Source organism: Vigna umbellata, chromosome 3 (assembly GCF_029865625.1).
Source record: "Vigna umbellata cultivar VRB3 chromosome 3, Vumbellata_1.0, whole genome shotgun sequence".
Taxonomy (NCBI): Eukaryota; Viridiplantae; Streptophyta; class Magnoliopsida; order Fabales; family Fabaceae; genus Vigna; species Vigna umbellata.
In genome coordinates this window covers 27,267,353-27,293,085 of record NC_142167.1, presented here as the reverse complement: position 1 = coordinate 27,293,085, position 25,733 = coordinate 27,267,353, and the positions used below count along the sequence as shown (strand labels likewise).

The 25,733-nt window shown below is 30.1% G+C and overlaps 1 protein-coding gene across 1 annotated transcript; it reads left to right on the top strand.

Annotated features, from left to right (window-relative positions):
* The first annotated feature begins 5,584 nt into the window (after nucleotides 1-5,584).
* On the top strand, nucleotides 5,585-6,784 carry LOC124835237 (uncharacterized). The gene has a single exon (XM_047310139.1). It carries the CDS (start codon nucleotides 5,585-5,587, stop codon nucleotides 6,782-6,784), a length of 1,200 nt encoding a protein of 399 aa, XP_047166095.1.
* Nucleotides 6,785-25,733: the final 18,949 nt, after the last annotated feature.

Here is a 25,733-nt window from a genome sequence, read left to right as displayed (position 1 = left end):
TAAATATGAATGCATTTTGATCAATAGCATAGTAACACAAAGATGAACGGATGTTGTTTATAATGAGATGAGTATGTTGTTGGGGTTAGATTTCACCAAGTTCCCTCTCATGTATGTAAGAATTCTTCTTTAGGCATTAATGTTAACATCACTCACTAAATCACCTAAACCCGATCCCTCGGCGAATAAGCCTGTCCTTAACCACCAGTTCATGCAATTCCTAGCATTCCTAGTGATTAAATGTGAAGATCAAGAGCTTAAGACGACCAAGACTCATACCCTCATCCTTGAGAAATATTACTCTTGGGAGATTTCAACAAGAACCGGAATTGTAGGGAACCTCCTGTCACTCATGCAATTCATAAATCATGCGATGAATGAGTTAAACAAAGCATGTAATAAGCATAGATGAATTACTCTAACAATTAATGAAAAAGCATATGGAATTAAGAATCAATTCAAATACATGAGAGTTCACAAGGTTACATCATCCCCCAACAACAAATAGAGTTCAGTTCCCAGGCCCGAGTCGTCGGCGCTCAAGCGCCCCACTTAGGGCGCTCGGGCAACGAGTGGTGATCTTCCACGCCCAAGCCTCGTAGAGGTCCCTCAAGCCTTCTACATTCGATAGTCAAGTGCCCCCAAAAGGGGCGCCCGGGCGGTGAGTGACACTTCTGGCGCTTAAGCCTTCCAGAGGACGCTCAAGCCTTCTACATCTGGTACTCAAGCGCCCCCAAAAGGGGCGCCCGAGTGGTGAGCGACACTTCCTGCGCTTAAGCCTTTCAGAGGATACCGAAGCCTTCTACATCCGGCGCTTAAGCGCCCAAAAAGGGGCGCCCAGGCGGCGAGCGGTGGTTTGCTGCGCTCAAGCCTCCAAAAAGGGCGCCCAAGCCTCGACCTTCCTTCCCTCTGGTGCTTTTTATGGACCTTTCTGAGCTCTATCTCCTTGGGACTTTTGATAACAGTTGAAAAACTGTTATTTTCATGCTTAAAATTGACACAAAAAGCAACCTTTACACTTAGAAACTAGCTTGAAATCATGCTTTTATCCATATTTTCATAAATAAGAGAGCTGGACAGGTTTATGCTTGATTTCAGTGTTTTTGTGCAGGTTTTAAGGTGAATTTAGTGAAAGAAGTGAAGAAGGAGAGAGATGGAATCAGAAAAGACATCAAAAAGTGCAAAAGGAGAAGCCGAAGTCACCGCTCAGCGGCAGTTTACCGCTGAGCGGCACTCAGGAAGTCACGGGAGGTCCGCTGAGGGGCAAAATGGCCGCTGAGGGGAAGAAACGACTCACACACTTACCGCTGAGCGGTACTTTACCGCTGAGCGGTACTTTACCGCTGAGCGGTACTTTACCGCTGAGCGGTACTTTACCGCTGAGCGGCACTTTTATGGGCTTTGACCTAATTTTCTGTAATTTACGAATAATATATAAGCTTTAGGGTTTCCTAGGGTTAGGTATCTTTGGCAGAAACGAAGCAAACACTCTCTCTTCCACCCCTTGGGGTAGATTGGGAGATGGTGACAGCTCTCCTCTTCTCTTTCTCGGGTTTTTCTATCTCTTTCATTCTTTCGTTATTGTTCATCTAGGTTCACCATGAATATGGTGAACTAAACCTTGTATGTTTGTTGGGGAATCAATGTAATCTTTTGAAGCTCTCATATATGGAATTTGTGCTTGCATCTTAATCTAAGACTTATGCTTTCTTTCATCATTAGTTAGGGTTTTTCCTCTTTGCTCAATGCTTGCTTTGTTTAACTCATTCAATGCATGATTATTGATTTTGTCGATACGGGAACGTACGGGGAAGTCTAGATCCGGGGAATTTCTCCCAATAGTATATTGGTTGCCTTAAGCTCCTGTGCTAAAAAAACTAATTATTAGGAATGCTTGGAATCGTATGAACTCGTAATTAGGGAGAAGCCTTCTTGAAAGGTAATTTAGAGAGTGGCATTAACAATGATGACTTGAATGTTGAATTCCTAAAATATATGAGAGTGGATAAGATGAAATTGACCCCCAACAACATATTCATCAATATATTTCATTGAAAGTGCTTGTCTTTTGTTTTAGCCATTGATCAACCTCATGCATACATGTTTATTTTCGTCTTTTGCATATTAAACTCCACTTATTTTGTTCTTAAGTCTTAGCTAATCAACAAATCACATAACTAAACTAGGCCGTGAGTCCTTTGGGAGAACGATACTTGGTCTTACCGAGTTTATTACTTGAAACGATTCGGTCATACTTGCCGATTGTTAAACAAGTTTGTGACATCATATTTTGGTGATCATAAATTTGTGCATCAACTTTATCCCTGCTTTCCATATTAACTCATTTTTTTATCAAAACAAAGGGAATTAGTCATAAAAGCATCAATTTCAACCTCAACTCTCTTATTCACCCAACTTAATAGAAAAACATGATTCCAAGCAAGTTTCTAAGCAGAAAAAGGTGCATTTAGTATCAAAATTACATCACAGATATCAGTATTTTCAACCGTTATCAAGTGTGCTTCGAAGATGGCTAGAGGAAGTCTTTGGACTCTCTAGCCTGACTTTCAAGAGAGTATAACTTCTGATTCAGAAAATTCAATTGTCATTAATCTCAAAAGTTAAAAAATACATTGGTGGAGATGGGTATTTATAGTAACCCATGCTCCAAGAAAGCTAAAATGCGTGTACAATAAAATGTAAAATTGCAAAAAAGAGAACACTAAGGAAGGTAGGTTAGGTCGGATTCCATCAACTAGTCAATAAAACGTCAAAGCCCCAAAGGAGTACGACGTGTAATGGAGTAACCCTTTGTAATAAAACGTCGAAGCCGCCACAGTAATTGGACGTTTTAGGGGTTGGTTTAGAAGAAAAATTAAAAAGAATAATTATTGTCAAATAAAACGTCGAAAACCACAAAGAATTCGACGTTTTGTGGTTGGTTTAAACGAAATAAGAAAAATATAATAAAGACTCTTTTGGTGGGATTCCATTCAAAGGAGTATCAACTTAAGCTAAGGCTAAGAAAGGGAAGTGAATAAGGATTGTTAAAGACTCTTTCTTAATTTTCTTTCTCTAAGTCTTAGTAGAATTCTCTTTAATATGTTTATATGTGTTTTGTAGGGTCTAATAAAGCTAGGAGATCATGAATCAACTAGCCAAGAAGCTTGATAAATCAAGAAGAAAGGAAACATCAAGAATGGAGAATCAAGATTAAATATTCACTTGGATGCATTATACAATTGTCTAGCAAGCTACTCTAGGAAGCCCAATGTGAGCCATATTCTAGCAGCTTTGTTGAAGAAGAAAGAAGCCTAGCGCCAGTGGAATGGAGTTTGTGCTCAGTGGCTGAAACTGCACCAAACTTGTTGTCCACGTGCTGCTAGCTTGTTTCCCACGTAGCCATTCACGTTTCTTCACCAAGTTGATTGCTTATTGTCCATGTGGAGCTTCACGTTTATTCACCCTTGCACAGCTATCACTTGCTTCCATGCATCATAGCTAATGTAGCTAAGTGTAGGCGTGAACCAGGAGCTTTGTTTCTCCTTTAAATACCTTGCTCCATTGCTTGTAACCCACATTTGATTTGAATGAAGAATTGTTTTCTGTTGATGTTGTCCAGAACTTTCTTCTTATTGAAGGTCACCGAGAGAGAGCTTGAGAGTTTCCTCTAGCCTCTCTCCCTAGCTAGGCTCCATTACTAGCATATCTCCACCCATCCGCATCACATTTCAGGACCCAAATCTTTGCATTTCACTTCCCAATTCACAGAACACCACCGTTTGAAATTGTGCTTCAGTTTCTCCTTCACCGAACCATTGTTTCATTCAACTTTCCTTTTACTTCAACCTTATCTTCATCACCAAGTCATTACATCTTCTCCAATCCAACCACCGAACACATCTTCAGAGTGGCTTCCACACTTTTCTGTTTCCTCCAGTCATCTTCAACCCATTCTGCTGCATTGTCGAAGCACCTCTTCCATTGCTGGGTGCTTCTATGGTCCAAGTCAGAGGTGAGCTTGGTTGATTTGTTCCTCCACCCGAATCAGCCAATTCATTCTTCCATCAGTGAAAGAAGTGAAGGAGCTAAGAGTTGGATTCAGAAAAGGAAGAAAAAGTGCATAAAAGGAAGAAGCCGCAAGTACCGCTCAGCACCATTTACCGCTGAGCGGCACTTTGAAGACCCGCAGTCACCGCTGAGGGGCATAATAGCAGTCACGCCCTTACCGTTGAGTGGTATTTACCGCTGAGCGGCATTCTTATGAGCTTGGGCTTACTTTTCTGTAATTTTTAGAATACTATATAAGGTTTTAGTTAACCTAGGTCAGTTATCTTTGGCTGGAACGAAGCAGAAACACACTCTTTCACCCCTTGGAAGAGGATTTTGGATGCTACAGCTCCTTTCTCACCTTTCTAGGGTTTTATCTTTCACTCTTTCATCGTATTTCATCTAGTTTCACCATGAATATGGTGAACTAAACATTTATTGTTGTTGGGGAATCAATATAATCCTTTGAAACTCTCATGTATTGAATTTGTTCTTCAAGATCTTTTTTAAGATACATGCTTTCTTTCATTAATTGTTAGGGTTTTTCCTCTTTGCTCAAAGCATGCATTGTTTAACTCATTCGATGTCATGATTATTGATTTTGTCGATATGGACACATACGGGGAAATCTAGATCTGGGGAATCTCTCCCAATAGTAGTATAAACCTAGACATAGGAGTATGATGGTTGGTTGCCTTTAAGCTTCTGTGTTGTGTAATGCATGAGTAATTGCTAGGGAGACAAGACATTGTAAACTAGTGATTATGATTAGGCTTTCTTCGTCGAGACATCGGGTTTAAGGTAATTTAGAAAGTGGCTTAACAATTAATAAAGAAAGATGAATTCTTGATTACATGAGAGTGGATAGGATGAAATTGATCAACCCCAACAACATATTCATTCATATATTTCAAACCACGTGTTCTGTTTCTTCTTGCCCATTGATCAATACATGCATTCATATTTACTTTCCAGTATTTTGCATTTAAAACTTACAAGAATTGGTTCTACAAGTCTTAGATAATCAATAAATCACATAATTGTCTAGGTCGTGAGTCCTTTGGGAGAACGATACTTGGTCTTACCAGTTTTATTACTTGATACGATTCGGTTACACTTGCCGAGGGTTAACAAGTTTTTGGCGTCGTTGCCAAGGATCAAAAATTCGTTCATCAGAAGGATATTGGATGTAGGCTTGGCCGAACCAGTATAAAAATAAACGTTTGAATTTTCTGATCCCTACACTCTTTTTTTATGTCGATTACGTTATTAGTATATTCGATTAAGTTTACTGCTGCATTGCATATCTTTTAACTTGCGATTCAAGAAAAGTGTAAAAGATCTTATTTTGTGAAATATTTTTCGAAAGATTATATTTTTTACACTTCACCAATGCAACCTCCCTCCCCGTTCCCCTCTTGGTGTGAGAAACTAAGTCATTCTATTTTAACAATTGGCACCAGAGCTGATTTTCATAAAATATTTGAAAAACAAATCAATTACTATTTCCGATTAATCAATTCGATCCTGAGAAATGGCTTTCACTTCTCAAACCTTTGGTGGTAAGAAGTATGCTTTTTGTAAAATGAGGATCCAGATTTTTCTTGAATCCGTGGATAAAGGAGTATGGGATGCCACTCTTAACGGTCCATATGAGCCCACTCAAATTATCCATGGAAAAGTTATTTTGAAAAACTTTTCAAAGTGGACTTGGGATGAGAACCGTAGAGCTAAATATGATGTTAAAGCTAGAAATGTTATTGCCTCTGCACTGACCATGGATGAATTTTTCAGGATTTCCCAATTCAAGATTGCCAAAGAAATGTTGGAAGTTCTTGAGGTGACACATGAAGGCACATATGAGGTAAAGCGTGCCAGGAAAAACTCCCTTGTGCAACAATATGAACTATTCAGGATGAAGGCTGGTGAGACTATCTACGAAGTGCAGAAAAGATTCACTCATATAGTAAATCACTTGATGGCTCTTAGCAAAGTGTTTGATAAAGAGGAGATCAATATCAAAATCCTGAAGAGTCTCAATAGGAGCTGGCAGCCAAAGGTAACAGCCATATCAGAATCTAGAGATTTAACTAACATGAATATGGAAACTCTTTGTGGCAAGCTTAGGGAGCATGAACTAGAACTTGGAAGGCTAAGAAAGGAAGAAGAAATTGAGGAGAAGAAATCAATTACCCTCAAACCCACAAGCAAGAAGTCCTCCAAGAAGGCTGAATCTGAAATTGAATCAGATGCACAAGTATCAGAAAAAGAGATCATCAACATGGTGGTAAGAAAATTTAATAAGTTCATGAAAAATAGAAATTCAGCTACTGACAATGCAGGTCCTTCAAGAGGAAGAAAGAGTTCAAGAAACAACACTGTACAGTGCTATGAATGTGGAAAAGAAGGTCACATCAAGCATGACTGTCCAAACTTGAAGAACAGGCAGAAAGCAATCACAAAGTACCCTCAGGACAAAAACAGAAAGCAAAGAAAAGCATATATAGCCTGGGAAAACAGTGATGGTGATTCTTCAAGCGATGATCATTGCAGTGTGGAAGAGGAATCAAATTTATGTTTCATGGCAGGGTCTACAAATTCTAATGATGACAACGATGATGATTTTGAAAATGAGCCTATCGAGGTGAAGTATCACATACTGCTGGATGCTTTTCAAGAAATTCATGTAGAAGCCATACGACTCCAATATAAGGAGAATCGATTATCCTCTTAAAGAAATGACTATGATTACATCATTGATAATCTTGTAGAGGAAAATGATAAATTGAAAAATGAGTTAGAAATTGCTTTGAAATCTGCAAAGACAGTTAAAACAGAAATACAAATGGTTGAAAAGAAGTGTGATAATTGTCCTGTGCACATTGAGAAAATTAATTACTTAACCAGCACTCTAGCTAAATTTAATCAAGGAAAAGAAAATTTGGATGTTGTGTTAAGATCATCCGGTAAAGCAATTAATAGGCAAGACATTGGCTATAAAGTAAAAAGTAATAGGATTAATTCCAAGAAATTTATTGATCTGAGTAAGCCTTTTACTAATGCATGTTTTTATTGCAATACAATCGGTTACAATGTAAGAAATTGCTATTATAGAAAGGTTGGAGTTCCCAAAGGAAAATACAAATGGATTTCTAAGGAACAGCCTCCTGCAACTGACAAGAAAGGACCCAAGTTTATGTGGGTATTAGTGTCAAAACCATTCAATTGTTTTGCAGGGAAGTAGATGCAGTTGAAGCAGTGCAGAACTCAAGGATCAACTATAGTGAAGAAATCTTATGTTCTAGAGTATCTAAAATGTGGTAACCGTAGCAATTATTTTCATACATTCATGCATCATAAATGTTGATATCAATGATTGTTGTATGCATGTCTGTTGATTGTCTGTATGATTGACTGGATTGTATGAAAATCTGATTACACGACTGTTAATCGATTATGTTATGAATGGAGTCAAATATGTTCTATGTGTGTGTTTCTCTATTTTACGTAACACTCTATTAAACACTAAGTCGACTATGTTTTTAATAAAATCGATTAATTTTCACTGTTATGAGCTTTTTCTGGTTTTGAAAATTTTGGACTTGTTGAAGTCGATTAATTTTGTTTTGGAGTGAAAGTGAATTTTTTAAGTTCCCTCTAAATCTTATTATTGGTCTATTAACCATAAAACGAAGAAGTTTGTCACTCTCTTTCCCTACACTCTTACATTGTCTTTGTTCTTCATTGATTGCATTCTAGGAAAATTTCAAAGATTTCAAAAAGGTTTTTAAAGCACAATTTTTTAAAGGGGAAAACCAATTCACCCCCCCCCCCTCTCTTAGTTGAGAATATTGGCTAAACTTTTTCTACAGCCCTCCTTAAATTATCATCCTGAGACCACTACTCACGGGAGATCTCCATCAACGAATAACTCATACTGACAAGTGTAGTCAGTATTATCTACAGTAGAGCATGACCCTTTTTTGCTCACACGATGTCCTATTGAAGTTTCAGTGGAGAAACCAATGTTATATTAGGTCACGCGCGTAGTGGGGCAATAGAGGAGCACCATAAATAATTTTCCTTCCTTCAAGTTATCGTCTTATGACTACTACTCACGAGAGATCTCCATCAACGAATAGTTCATACTAACAAGTGTAGTCAATATGATCTACAGTAGAGCATGACCCTTTTGTGCTCACACGATGTCCTGTTGAAGTTGTAGTGAAGAAATCAATGTTCTATTAGGTCATGGACTAAAGCTTTTATTCAAGTGCTCTTTATATTTGTTGTTGTTGTTGGAGGCGTTCCATGAACCATTGTTAAGGTCTACCAAAGTGGACCGATATCATATGTCACCACACCTAAATTGTTATCAATCCATTTACACTTGAAAATTGGTATTCTAAGACTGACATAGTCAATTTCCTATATTTCTTGTATTATTCCAAACTAACTCATGGATGATGTAATTGGATTTTTGTCCATAGAACTGGCAAAGTGTCAACAATCAGCTTGTAGGGTAACCCCACTATTTTGAACTCTACTTTTGTCATCTTCATATTTTGACCCATGAGTATGTGTCGTATGTGACCACATCGGTATTCGACCCATTAACTAGCCTCAATAGACTTTCAGAAATATTTGGAATCACATAAACCTTTTTCTTAAACCACGATAAGAAAGTTTTGTTATGTTCCTTAAGTGTCCATTTTTCACTCATCCGTGGGTGTTCATATTTTATTTCATCAATATGTTGAAACATGTATGGAATCACATTGACATTGTTGTTTAAGATGTATAAATCAACTTACTCAACTTCTTTTCCACTAATACTTTTAATCTTCACTTCTAGAACATCATTACCTTCACATTTACCTTCATGTCTACTCTTAGAAACTACTATAGGTTAACAACTGGGCATATAACTTGAGTAGAATTCAATGGCTTCATCTGCAATGTATTTCTCTATAATTGAAGCTTTCGATCGATACTGATTTTTGACATATCCCTTTAAGATCTTCATGTATCTCTCAACTGGGTACATCCATCACAAGAAAACTAGTGCGCATAATCAAATTTCCCTTACTAGATGAACTATCAAATGAACCATGATATTAAAAACTAAGGGTGGAAAATACATTTCCAATTGGCACAATAGTCTGAATGCCTCATTTTCCAAATCATCTAACACCTGAGGGTCAAATACTTTCTTACAAATGGAATTAAAAAAACATACTCAAACGTGTGGGAATACCTCTAACAGAAGTAGGTAATATGGATAGAATAGCTACTGGTAAAAGTTGTTGCATCAAGACATGACCATCGTGAGAGCCAATTAACTTTAAATCTTGCATAGAAACAAGGCTACTAATATTTGAAGATTAATCTTGTGGAACCTTAACACTGCTTAAACACTTACAAAAAAAATTCATATTTAGAAAGAGTGTGACAGGCTAGGGGTAGGTAGGTGCGTCTTCCAACTGATTGTGAATGTAACTCAAAACGGATGCCTATGTCAACCAAATTTTGTCATCCTTTTACTCCATCTTTTGTCTTTCCTTTTACGTTTAGTAAATTCTCAATGACATTATCCCATACATTTGTTTCAATGTGCATCACGTCTATAGAATGTCGTACATCAAGTTTACACCAATATGAAAGATTAAAGTATATTGATTACATAAACCTTCTTCTTAAACCACGATAAGAAAATTTTGTTATGTTCCTTAAGTGTCCATTTTTCACTCATTCGTGGGTGTTCATATTTTATTTCATCAATATGTTGAAACATGTATGGAATCACATTGACACTGTTGTTTAAGATGTACAAATCAACTTACTCAACTTCTTTTCCACTAATACTTTTAATCTTCACTTCTAGAACACCATTACCTTCACATTTACCTTCATGTCTACTCTTAGGAACTACTATTGGTTAAATCATCAAATAGTGACTTCAAGTACACATCAATGTCATTTCTAGGTTATCTAGAACTCAATATCATCATAGACAACATCACATATTTTCTCTTCATGCATAACAAAGGAGATAGATTGTAAATCATCAACAAAACTGACCATGAACTATGACTTAAGTTCTCATAAAGATTCATACCATCTGTAGCAAGTCCAAGTCTTAAATTTCTTGGTTCTATACCAAATTCTGGAAATACTTCATCAATATTCTTTCATTGTTGGGAATCAGCCAAGTGTCGAAAAAGATTATCACACTTTCTTCCATCAATGTGTCATTTTATGTTCTTTGCATATTCTTTGATGGAAAATAATTGTTTCAACCAAAGTATTATAGGCAAGTACTTAGTAGGTGGACCACCTTTGTGTTCATCACCACTATTTTCATTAACTTTCTTTTTAAACCATGATAAACCACATGTTGCCTTTAGTGAAGCAAACTCGTTTTTGTACAATACACAATCATTGGGGCCATGCATGTATTTCAAGTATTCCAAACCTATTGGATATAGAATTGTCTTCGCCTTGTAATTACGGATAAGTAACGTGTTATTTTCTGGAAATATCTTCTTTAGCAACTCCAATAATTTTGTTAAACTTTTATCGTCCCATCCAATTTTTGCTGTTAAACTGAACGATTTCAAAGTTGCTGAAAAACGTGTAAAGTTAGAGTATCTTGGATACAATTCTTTCTCTCTCAATCATTCTTAAGAGAATGATATAAATGAGCTCATCCAAAATTTTCTTCATCGACATCACGTTTTGTGTCCTCTAAATGATCACTCATCCATTCGTCCACATAATTTGTTCCTCGTGACATTGTAGGCTTGTGCAGTACTTCTCCATGCTAAGTCCAAACTATATAACTCCTCATTATACAATAGATTAATAGATGATCGTGCAAGTTGCACAAGTTCTGATGTATCTGTTTAAGACAACGAACACAAAGACAAAAATATGTCTCATTCACAGAGTTTGCATGTTCTTGAACATATTGCAAGAACTCATAAACCTCCTTTTTCATACTTCACTAATATGGTTTTCATTCATTCATCTTCAATCCATAGTATGTTCATAAGAAACTTCATCAACCTCAAATTTTTAACTCTCATAAGGTTAGGCCCTACACATTCAAAAAAAATATTTTTCATAATTTGTTAACACATATACAAAGAAGTTTAGCATCATAAATTTGATAAATTTTCAGCAGCATTTCGCATTGGTCTCCAAAATACACAAAATGAAAGCTATCACTCATGACCACAATCAAGTATGCATCCAAAAAACAATACAAATTGATTACAACCAAAATTTTTATCAAATGAATCCATAAAATTCAACATACGCGTTCTAGTAAATTATGAAAAATAATTTTTCCAAATTGTCCGATCGGACAATTCGAGATTTATACAAAAAGATTAAAAGTTTAATCATTTATGCTAAATCTCAAACGGGATCTAAGTTTCACACTTATTGCTTAACTATCATATCATACTACAAATATTTTAAAAATTTAATCAAAAATAAAATGCCAAATTTCATAGTAAAAAATTATCTAATATAAAAACCATAAAGAAAAAGACAAACATAACCAATGACACATACAAGAAACAAAACACAAAGTACAATAGGAAAACTAAAAATCACATCTCCAATAACCAATCAATACATTACAATGTATGAAAACCAAGAAACTAACCTTGTTGGAGGGACTGTAGATCATTGTAGTCACTAACAGTGGAGGGGAGTCATTGTCAGTAATGGAGAGTGGAGGACTCGTCGTCGCCACCGATGGTTAGTGTATAGCTCCTCACCTCCGCTATTGGAAGTGGTGGAGCTTACTCGCCACCGTTGTTGGAACTGGTGGAGCTTCAACTCACCTTCAAAACGTTGTTGTTGCACAAAAAAATAACGAATCGATTAAAACTCAAAAAAAAATCTCAAACAAGACAGCGGAAACACATACACTTGAGGTAAATGACCCAAATTAACCTTTGTTTTTTCTCGCACTCATCAATAAAGTTGTTGATTCGCCTCAAAGAGAAAGTGATAATAAACAATATGACTCACACTAGTTTTTTTTCTTTTTTTTTCAGATTATATGACGTCATAGCACACACTATCTGATGTCTTATAGCCATTAGACGTGTAGTCTTCAAGCATCTAACGTCTAATGCGTTTAAATTTTCACTTTCGCGCTCAATATTTTACTAAAATTAACACGTCCCCCAACATCTGACATGGTACTTTAGTAGCCAAAAATGTCACTGATTATATTTAACGTTGGTTGTTTTGTCGTCTAATATTAAACACATGACATTGAAAGACAGATTTTGATATAATCTTCTTATGTTTTATTATGTAATTTTTTTCTCTCTTTCATGGTATTTGTTTTATGTTTATTTGTAAATCTTGTTAAGATATAAGAAAGAAAGGTTTGACAAATGTTGCAAAGCTAATCACATTATCAATGCATGAAAATATATGACAAATAAAGCATAGTAAGTAATTTGAGAAATATCATTGTGTTTTTTTCTCACAATCAATTGTTTCTTAATAAATAAAAACTTGAACATCATACAAATTTAGCACGAGATTGATTGCAAGCTTTAGCTAACATATGTACTTATAATTGTTATAAAATATGCATTTATTGCAAAAGAAACCGTTAGTTTAAAATGTTGGCCAACTGTTTTTATTTTCTCATTAATGTTCATAAGTGCACAGTTTTTTTCTCTCATTATAGTTCATAAGTAGACTAAGAAGATATACTTAATATTCTAATTAGGAATATTGATATGTATGTGCAAGAGATACTTAAGAGGTTCAATAGATTATACCATTCAATATAGTGGATTTCTCATTGTATTAGAAGGGTACAATGATGTTAATTGGATCTCTTATTCAGATGACATAAAATCCACTAGTGGTTATGTATTCATACTTGGGGGTGATGTGATTACATGGACATCATCTAGACAAACAATTATTGCAAGATCAATAATGGAATCTGAGTTTTTTGCTCTTGAGATGGCTAGTAGTGAGGCTGAGTAATTAAAAAACTTCTTGGCAAACATTCCATTAGGAATGAAATCAACCTCATTGGTGTCAATACACTTTGATTGTCAATCGACAATATTTATAGCTAAAAACAAGAATTACAATGGAAAGAATAGACATATACAATTGATAGACAATTTAGTGAGGCAAATGCTAAAGAGTGGAACTATTTCCATTGATTATGTGAAGTCAGAACAAAATCTAGCAGATCCTCTGAAAAAACCCCTAGGAAGACAAATGATATTAGAAATGAGGGGAGTGAGACTTAAGCCACTTGCAAACAAACAAATGATGATAATCCAACCTTTGTGATTGGAAATCACATGAATAAGGTTCTTATTAGTAAAAATAAGTCATTTGTTAGTTCTGATAACACTAATTTGATATCAAATATGTCAATTCCTATGGTGTGTTTGAAAGTGCTTACATTATGAGAAGTTAAACTTTGTCATTAAAATTTTGTTATGAAAGAATTTTAGTTTAAACAAAGTTTTTAAATATTTTCATATCCTTTATGGGTGGTGTATGATTTATAGCATACACTTCATGAAATCACCTATATGAGTGTCGAGTGGGGCCGCTTGCATGAGATTTTGGCATGATCTCTAGAGCACTCATGAATATCGGGCACACGCATGGCCTAATAAGTGCAACACAACGATAACAGCAAGGATAATGGAGATGTATTGTGATTGATAAACCTCTAACACACATCAAGTGTCTTTGGTTCATATAGCTTGCTATACCAACTACATTGTGTGTTAAGTTTCTTGATTTAAGGATGGTTCATATAGTTTGTTATACCTGCTCTGATGCATTACATCTTATGAGACCCAAGATAAAAGTTTTCTACTTTCTTTTGTAATATGTGGGGATTGTTGTAAAATAAGCATTCATTGCAAAAGAAACGTTAGTTTTAAATGTTGACCAATAGTTTTTATTTTCTCATTAACATTCATAAGTGCATAGTTTTTTTGATGGAATGCTGCCTGATGTGTTTTCTCAGTGTCCTCTTTTTGTAGTTTTCACATTTTATTGTGCATGTATTTTAGCTTGTAAGGAGCATGGGTTACTATAAATACCTAGCTCCTCTCTTGTATTGGCACTTTTGAGATTAATGAGAATTGAGTTTTCTGAATCAGAAACTATTCTCTCTTGAAAGTCATAGGCTAGAGAGTCCAAAGACTCCCTTTAGCCACCTTCCAAGCACCTCTCTCACTTTCATTTTCCAAAATTCACGGTGCTTCTCTCCTCCACGCTATCTCTCCTTCGCTGCCACCTCATTAGAGCATGCGTTAGTGCTCTCCCTCACATTCTTCATTCCATCACGCCTCAGCCACAGCGTCATTTGCATTTCACTCTCTAAATAGCTCCTCGGCCATCAACCACATCCTCTTCACCGTTTTGCTTTGGTTTCATCACAGATTCCACGTTCAACCTCTATTCTACCTTGCTTCCGTCATTGCAACCCTAGATCCAGGTTTTCCACCGAATCTCATCTTTTCCGCTAGGGTTTCGTCTCACTTCCTCCTTCATTTTCATTATTCCTTCATTTTTCACCGAACAAACCTTATTTCCTCCGTTCATCTTTCTTTTCCATCGTTCAATCAGTCATTTGAACCGGTTAATCGGTTTATATTGAGTCTCCTCACCATTTTAGGGTTTCTTCGTGTCCGATTAGTGTTTCCATCGTTCGATTTAGGGTTTATCCATTATTTAGGGTTTTCTCGAGTTCTCTTCCGATTAGCTCTCAATTTAGAGCTCTGTCTACATATCTGCTGCGTCTTCTCTCGTCGAGGAAGGCTCGAGGAGTTCGAATCGTGCTCGCACAGCTTCTATCGTCATCTCCTCGGGCGCTCGTCCATCATTTTTTCTCTCATTAAAGTTCATAAGTGTCAACAGTCAGTTTTTATTATTCATTATTGTGGTAACGATTTTTACCAAGTTTCTGCTCTATAAATAGAGCATTTCCTGTATTCCAAAATATACATCAAATCAAGCTTCCTCTTCTCCTCTCTAAAGGAAACTTTATTCCTCAAGGTATCTTCTTCATTTTTCTTCCTTGTTTTTCTTATCCTCTTTATATCTTGGGTTTATTCTTTTAATCTCTTGTAGAGTTTCTTGCTAGTTCTGAGATCTTTGAATATTTCGAGAAGTTCCTGTATTATCTTGGGGAACTTGAACAATAAACCACAGATAAGTTCTTAAGAACAGTGATATACACGCCTCGGAAAATTTTGTTTGTGATTTTGTCAACTTTTCTATAACAATAAAACATACATTTGAAGGTTCATAACTCAATTTATATAACATAGATAAAACACGTCCATGTTTATTGTCATAAAAAGATAATTTGTATAATCTAGACACTTTTAGGTGTATATTGTCTCAATATTAACAATTTAGGCAAAAAGAATATAAAACTTCTAACATTCAAATAGTAGAAAAAATATTAAAGAAATGTACAAAAATAAGGAATTTATCTATAATCTTAATTTATTCTTAGTCATGATGAATATCTCAAACAGAAACATTTCTAACTACAATAATTTAAATGGTAAACTTATCGTCTAAAGTAATCACTAAAGTGAATCATCAACTCTGATAACACCGATAGTCTTTTGATGAGAGATTTATCGAAGAGATATAAGTTCAATCACATAAGGAATTTATACCATTTTTAATTCAAAACCTTAAGACAAGATTTATTAATCTTCAATCTATTTGATGCTCAACTTTTTCATATCTACTTAATGTGAGACTTAAACTCATATTTCGTAGTCTCAAACATCTTATATATTATTAATATAGTAAACTTTCACTTTCAAAAGATATAAAAATTATATAAATATTCAAAAAATTTGGAAATATAAAATTTTATAATAAATAAAAATATATTAAATATATAGTCTTCTTTTAAAAGACATTTTCATTTCTCTATAACTTTAGTATTGACTTTTTTTTTTCTGTGAAACAAAATAATTCTACATAGAATCTCTGTTCTCTTGTGAGGGAAAGATCAAAAAGCTCCGTTTTGAAATTTATTAAAGGAACGACACTCCGTAAGTAATAAAACTTAATGCTTTTATATTTTAAGTACCTTGATGAAAATCAACAGAAACATTTTTCCTGTTTTCTAATAAAAGATTAAAAAACGGGTAGCTTGACATAAAATTTCTAGGCAATTGAAAAAAAAAGTTAGTGAAATGCTTGTCGTCTGAAAAAAAAAGTAAATTAATGTGCAAAAAAGTTGTAGATTTAATTTCAATTCCTATAAAGGGAGTAATTTGTTTGAGAGGATAAAGTAATTATCATTAATTAGTCCTTGATAAACAAAAGTAGCAGATAGATACACTTATACGTATAACAAATCTCGAAATAATTGAGATATTAATTATTGATTTTTTTTATCTATAACCAATATAACTTTATTTAAACTTTACTCACTTTAATAAAATTAGGTTATGATGAGGACCGCAAGATTAAAGTATAGGCAGGTAGGGTCTTGTTTATAATACGCAAGCCCTCAATTAGTAGTCATTATTATAAAATAATAAAATATTTATTTTAATTTATAAAATAATTATATATAAATTATTTTTTTAATATAAAAATGGGAATATAATTATTTTAATTTAAAATAACAGCGGTTTATTAATTTTGGATAAAAAATATACACAAAAAAAGTAATTATCTTTGTATATAAATAAAATTATATATTCAAATTTAAAGAATTAATTATGTTTCAGTAATGTAATTTTAATTTTCTATCTCGATTTAAAATTTTACTCAGAGTCTCTATACTTAAAAAAGCATAAACTAAATCTTCTCGTCCAATATGTGACCTTCTGGATGTGATAAACGACAAACTTTTCTTGTGTACAAGTAGCTTTTAAAACGTTGACACGTGTGTATAAAGATATAATATTATAAAAAGAAAATAAACATAATAAAGGACAATAAATAATAAATCTGTACTATAAAAATAAAATAGGAAAATGATTTAAAAAAAATGTTTCTTATTGATGTAATGTTTTTTAAGTTGACTTATAAGAGAACATATAATGTGACAAAATTAATAATAATGATAACAAAAATATAGATTAAAATTTATAATATAAAATTTATGTATATTAATTTTAAGATATTTAAACTAATATAACGTAAATAAAAATAATACTCAGCGAATAAATAATGTTAGTAAAACATATAAAACAATGGTAAACTAATTAGTAAACTTCCTAAAGTAAAAATATCACTAAAAACATTTACAGTATTCTAAAATTTAGCATAATAAAAAAAATAATACCGTAAAACTAATAAAACATAAGAAAAAGTACAAATAATAAAATACATATATATAAGTTTATAAAATTAAACATTAAAAAATATTCTTATCTTTGCATACATATAAAAAGTGTAGTTTATGCATAAATATTGATAATGGTAGGAATTTTAAATTCCAGAGATATGGGATAATGGAAGTGTCATGTGTTCCATTTTGAAAATGTGAAAAAGACAACTGACGATATGTTTTTGTATTTATTTATTAATTGCCTGATAACTGATAAGAGTGCTTACATATATATCAATATATATGTTATCATATAATTTGTTTGGTGGTGGGTACCAATCACATGATTCATTTTTATTTTATTATCATTATATATTTGGTGAATACTCTAAGTATCCTACAAGTTTAGGATATTCCTATTCGATATAACACCATAACTAGCTTTGATTCCTCAGATTGGAACCATTTTGAATCTAATAAAAAAATCACACACCATTTCATAATTGTTTTTTATAAAGTCCCATCACACGATCTGATTCAAATGTAACATGGGTTTTGACTCCGTTAAAATAGATAACTTTTAAGTTATAACTTTTAACTCAATAAATTCTTAGTCCACCATATATTATATATTGTATTTGTTACTAAATAATCCATGTAAAATATGTCATGTACAATCATGATTTACATAAATTATAAAATTAACCGTTATAATATGTATATTTCACATCAATCATTCTTATAACCAATATTAACGTACATTTTATATTGGTTACTTTTTATAACAAATGTAAAACACATAACCGTAATTACATATTACCTCCACATATTTTATAACAAATGTAAAGGAAAGTTTTTTCTGCACTTTTCCATGAATGTTTTTTACTTCAACAAGTTTATCTATTGTGTAGAGAAATACTTGCAATATAAATAATAATTAAATTAATGCTATATTAATGTAACTGATGATAAAGGTATTTACATCTTTTTGTATAATTTTTTTTAATTATTAATAGGTATTTCGATAGATGAAATTTCAAAGCGGTTTTGAAGGTACTTTTGACCTTTATATAAATAAAAATTTTAAAATACTAATTTACTTTATATGTTTGTTTGGTTTTGTTAATTCAGTTTCAATTTTTTTTTCCAATAAAATCTTAGTTCTTTTATCAATTTTATTTAATTTTTTTCTAACACCATTAAAATAATTAATAGATAACGACAATATGTTGTTTTTAAACTTTTTAAATTTTCTTTTAGTTTTTTATTTAAAAAAAATCATATATCAAGATAATATTGTGTTATGTGACAATAAAAATAGAAGTACCACATGTAGTAACAGTGTCAAGTGAAAGTAATAGTGTCACATGTGTTAATGTTAATATTATTTGTCAATGTCTTATATTCAATTTTGTCTATATATCCATAATTTTTGTTTAGTTTAATTTTATTTTATTTTGTTTAAATGGAACAATTTTATTCTTTTCCAAATTCAAACCAAATTGAATTTTTATATAAATATTATACTAATTTTTAGGTTAAATTATTTTTAACTTAAAAATTATATAAAGTATTAAATAGTTTAATTGATTTTTAACTTAAAGATCACATGAAGTATTAGATAGTTTTTGTGATTTTTAACCTCTTAAAATTTTAGAACAATGATGTTAATTTCCACTTCTAAAATTTTCATTCAAATTTTAAATCAAGTCTACCCTAAATTAGAAATATTTAATAAAATGTGAAGTTTCATGAAAATATATATATATATATATATATATATATATATAATTAAATTTGGTTTCAATTTGAAAAGAAATAAAATTACTCCATTTTAAAAAAGAAATTAAGAGTTAATTAATAAAATTAACAAATATAAAAATTAAATTGAATATAAAATACTAACATGTGACATTGACACATGCCTAAACACTAACACGTAATATTAACATTGATATGTGTCGGTCACCTTGCCATTAACATAATGCTACATGACACATGGATTATTTTTTAAAAATATTAAAAATATGAACTAACATGGGATAAATATTATTTATTTAATTATTTGAACGACACTAGAAAAACAATTAAATTGAAATAAAATTAACAAAAATGAAAACTTTATTAAATAAGAAATATTAAGACTAAATTGACAAAATCTAATAAAAACAAGAACTAAATTAATATTTTAACCAAATAAAAATAATAATGAATTATACTACGTTATAATATGTTATAATTTAATTAATATATTTCTCCCACATTTTATGCATTGTTAAATTAGAAGACACATAATTAGCAGAAACAACACATATCTATTGTACCAACTCTTATTTTTCTGATTTTGAATGTACCAACTCTGTCATCACTGTATAAATGATGTTAATTAGCATTGTGAAAATTTTAGTTCGAAGATTGTATATCTTCAAGTGGTCTTTAATTATTACTATTTGCTCAATGATGAGTTGTTATGTAAGAAGTATCATATTACTAATTGTGATTCTTCAATTCTATAATATATTTTCAAACCAATAAAGGGACAAAGAAAATGAACAATATTAAAAGGACACCAGCTAACATGTAACCGACTCTGATTAATTTATATTTTATTTGGTTCAATAATACAAATATGTTTTATGTTTTATATGGAAATTCATGCCTAATATATCCATCCATATCCTAAAATTTCACTGAAAAATGTCACCACCAAGCTTCAAGCATTGCTTTCACAGACTTGTAGGGTTTGTTTTTACGTTTGAATTGTTTAAAATGACGTTTAACACTCTTAATTGGGTCACTAACTTTTCCCTTTTGAGATGTTTTGCAGTGTAACAACAAACTAAACACATTTATTAATATCACCTCAATGTTTTTGAACGCCTTTTATAACAAGCTGTTCAATTGATACAACAACAAAATTTATAACTGTATATTTAGTCATAAAATTAGAACTTAGAAAAGAATTAAAGCATATGAACCGAGATTTTAGTTTTCCTGTTAAAAATGGTTTTAGATTAAGTTAAACAATGGTGATCTTATATTAACTTAAAAATAAAACAAATTTATAGTAAAAATATAAATTTTATGATATCTTAACAAAATTTATTATTTATTAAATTTATCATGTTACTTTCTATCAAATTGTTATCAAACAAATTAACTATTATTTAGTCATACAAAATATATATATATATATATATATATATATATATATATATATATATATATATATTTTATTAATTTAACGTATCAAATTTTAGTTCATAAAAATACCTCCGTATATATATATAAATTATAAGTTTTAAAGTTAGAGTTATTAAAATAAAATTTTTTATTTTAATTTTTAATTTTAAATTAAAAATAAAAATTATTGAAATATTTTATATCTTTTTTTATGAATAAAGGTATTTCTATCAATTAAAATTTGATACACTTTTAAGACGACGAAAGTTAACAAACTCTACATATATATTTCAATATTAACATACTAATTCATAATATATAACTAAATACAATAAATTTATCAATTTTATAAAATTGAATTAAAACTGAAATTTTTTTAGTAGTGGATTCTAAAGATATATGTAACATGTATTTCCAATTGTTTGGTAAACTTTCAACATGATTTAAACTTCATATATATATATATATATATATATATATATATATATATATATATATATATATATATATATATATATATATATATATATATATATATATATATATATATATATATATATCCAATTGTCTGTTAAAACTTCAATCGTGATTTAAACTTCACATTTAATAAGAATGAGTTAAATGAATAATATATTTAAGAAAAGTGTAACAAATTCATTATTTTAGTATTTTAAATTGAAAGTTTTATCTTAATTTATTATATAATATGTAAAAGAATCGCAATCTTTTTCATGAGTAAAAATAATATATAAATATAAAGTTATTTAGATAATGCAACCTATATGTATCTGGAAAATATACAAATGAAAATTTATGAGAACTAAGAATTGAAGAACAATAGAGTCGATCGTTTCCAATAGTGTTCATAATATTTCACAAAGTATATTTAAAAAAATCACACTTATTTCACATTAAGCTTAAACGAAGGTGATATCATAGTTTTAATTTGAGAGTGTATGGAAATAAAAGCAACCTTTGAAAAGTAACACAACACATATATAACATTTAAGAAAAATATTTTTTTATAACTTTTTTTACAACCATTTATATAATCGTTTATGATTGATTCGTTTCAAATACACTGATGAATAAAACAGTGATAAATAATCTTTATCAAAAAAATTATTAAAAAAATTGTTAACATAACACTTCTGTACAGATAAAAATGAAAAGGTTTTAGATGAACATTTTGATCGAACAGATTACCTGAAACGTGGTTAGTGTTGGATGACGTCACTGTACTAAAAGTTATGCAGTGGTTAATATATACATAAAATGTTTTTTTTTTCTTATTGAGAAATATTTTGATACATAACTTTTTTTACATTTATATATATGTATATATATAGTGTAGAATTAACAATTATAGATACGATTTCACTTACGTAATTACTATATAATTTGTATTTCAATTAAACAAATATATATATATATATACATTGATAACATGATACACATGCTCTATATATTTTCTTTAGCAAATATTGTAAAAGCAGAATCCTTCATACTTATCAACATCTAAATGTATTTTTTAACGTTTTAAAGTGTAATTTTGATTAATATAGTACTAAATCGCATAAAATGTGTTTTACTAAATATTATATTATTAAAACTTAACACATGTCAAATGAGAATTTATTTTTTATTTTGTTTACCAAACGCGTATATTAATTAAGTGATGTTATTTCTATTTCATGGGTAATCTTAAAATAAAAAACTGTATGTGGTACATTAACTAATTAAGAAAACAAAATCTAATTACCACTTTTTAGCATCCTTTTCAAGGAAATAAATTCGACTCTTTTTCAATTCATGTAGTGCATCACTTAAATTGCAACACTCCATCCAGAAACCTTCACACAACTTTGTTAATTGACATGGCCAAATTTAGTTTGAATAAACAAAACATTATCTTTTAGTTACATTTGTTAGGTACTTAATTGACAGTGCAAAGCAAAGCATTAAAATTAACATATCTTTTACTGATTAACTGTGCTTTTGTCGTTTGGTGGAGCTGTCAGTGGAGATGTCATCAACATGCATTACTAAATCTCTTTTTTCTAATATATAAGTTCTTGGAGCAGAAAATTTCACTTTATTTAAGAACACAGTTGCATATATATATATATATATATATATATATATATATATATATATATATATATATATATATATATATATATATGTGTGTGTGTGTGTGTGTGTGAGTATCACCAGAAAACATATGACAATGTTTCTTTTGGTTAAATCACTGTACACAGTGGTCATGTTTCCATGTTGTCGCCGCCTGCAAAGAAGTATTATTTTTTTGTTTGATGTTAGGTCAAATAATTTGTTTAAAGATTTAATTGTGAGCTAGATGATAAGATTGGGTGTAAGCATAAAATTGAACAGTTACATGAGAATGTGACTACATATTAGAAAAGAAAGCGTATCAGAGAAGAATGCTTATCAAGTGCAATTATTGCAGGCAGACAAGAATATTCTGGTATCCAATTATGGAACAGTTTAATAGTTATGCTAGATTGAATAATGGAACATGATGAAGTGGCAATATAATACGGCATGATTGCAGATATCTAACCAATCGGGTATCGCAGCCGGGTCAAATTGTCATAAGAAATTTGAATTTACCATTCAATTAGGTCAATTCAAAGAAAACAAATACTCCAATAATGCTTATTAAAAACACTTCAAATTAAAGGGTATAAGAGTTCTGAGTCACAATTCTTTTCTTATAGTTTATGTAAACTAGGCTTTAAATGTTGAATATCAACGTTAAAATGACTATTGATCGATGACTAAATGAATATTCTACTAAATGTATTAAGAAATTATCATGGAGCACATATTAAATAGCATGTGGTTGTTTATGTAATTTAATATTATTTATACCTTTATAAAGAAGATTTCATTTGGTTCAGGCTATACATTTTTCTTCAATTTTGTCCTTTAAATAATTATTATTAATTTAAAATAATTACATTTTAATTTTTAATTTTTAAATGATTTTTATCTAAATTTAATTGTTCTATAAATTAAATAATTATTTTACCATTTTATTCTTTTAATATAACTATTTTTTAAATTCAAATAATCATTTAAATAAAAATTTATTTAATAAAAAATAATTTTTTTTTATAATTTATATCTATACCTATATATAGGGAATTTTTCCTTTTGGTGTATCCACTTTTATCCTTCAATTTACCATTTTATTTAAATTTAACTTATTTTTTCAATTTAATCGTTTTTTTAAATTTAACTATTTTTCTAAATTAAATAAATAAAAATTATCTACTAAATTAATAAAAATCATCTACAAAATAAATAAAAACTATGTATAACTAAATTGTCAAAGTTAATTATATTGATTTTTATAATTATAAGTTTATAACTTTTTGTTATCACAAAAGAATAACACAGATGTATACATGTGTTTTTTCTAGTCTATATAAAGGAGATTCTCATTTTGGTATGCATATTTGTTTCATAATTTTATCCTTTGAATAAAAGTTTTTTAAATTAAAATAATTATTCTATCAATATTTTATCCTTTAAGTGATCATTTCTTTAAATTTAATAATTCTTAGGAGTGATTAAATTATTATTAAATTATTTAAAAAAATTTAAGAATTAAAGTATAAGAAACTTTTAAAATATATTGTAGGGAATTTATAATATAAAAGTTGATAAATATGTGAAGGCAAAGGTACTTTAAATATAAAGATTACAAGTAGAAAAGAATTTCATCAAACAAATTTGAATCTATCGAACAATATTGATGAGGTAATTCCTTACATATTGCTACACGTACGTGAGATCAAGGCACAAACCTCCAAATGAATGAAAAATGAATATTAAATAAACATAAAAAGAGTTTCTTAATTTGGTTTAAGAATATATATATATATATATATATATATATATATATATATATATATATATATATATATATATATATATATATATATATATATATATATATATATATATATATATATATGAAGTTTGCTAATTTATGTAAGGTCTTTTTTTAGTTGGTACATCTTAGCAAAGTGTACCAAATTTTAGGTTACAAAAATATTTTCATGAAAAAAAAATACTTTAAATCTAGGGTATTTTAATAATTTTAAAATTTAATTTAAAATAAAAAATAAAAGTTTAATTATAATATTTTTAAAAATATATAATTATTAGGAATATATAATTTTCAGAAATGAATGTGATTGCATAAAATAAATAAGACTTTTTATTATAATTTTTTACATATAGCATTTGTGTAGTTGATGATTTAATGTAAAAACCTTGTTAAAATGTGGGATTTTAGAAGTGATCAATACATATTATTTTAGAAGTGCACTTTGAAAAAACCTTAGTAAAGCGTTTAGCAAACAAGTTAATGATCCACTCATTTTCTAAAAACAACTAATTTAATGATCCACTCATTTTTGAAAACCAACTAATACACGTTACACCAACTATTAAGTCATGAATAATAGATAACTACCTTTTATTTTATTTTTTATTTTAAAAAACAACTAATACCCAACTATAAAGCCTGATGATAAATAACTACCTTTTATTTTTTTTATTTTAAATTAAATTTTAAAATTATTAAAATACCCTTAGATTTAAAATATGTTTTTTTTTAATCAGGATATTTTTATAACCTAAAACTTGGTACACTCTGCTAAGATGTACCAACTAAAAAATTTCTTACATAAATTAGCAAACTCCGTGTATATATATATATATATATATAGGGTTAAATATGTTTTTAGTCCCTAAACTATTGACCGTTTCTGGTTTTCGTCCCTCTTCCAAAGTAAGGTACAATTTAGTCCTCAATCTTTAAAAAACGTTCGTTTTAGTCGAAAAAACGAACGTTTTGAGGACTAAAACGAGGACTAAAAACAAAATTTTGAGGACTAAAACGAACGTTTTTCTAAAGAATGAGGACCAAATTGTACCTTACTTTGGAAGAGGGACAAAAACCAGAAATGGCCAATAGTTTAGGGACTAAAAACATATTTAACCCTATATATATATATATATATATATATATATATATATATATATAATATAATATAATATAATATAACATTTAAACTTAAAACATATTTATAATTTTTTGCTAACTTTTAAACTCTATTTCCTAGTATTTCTA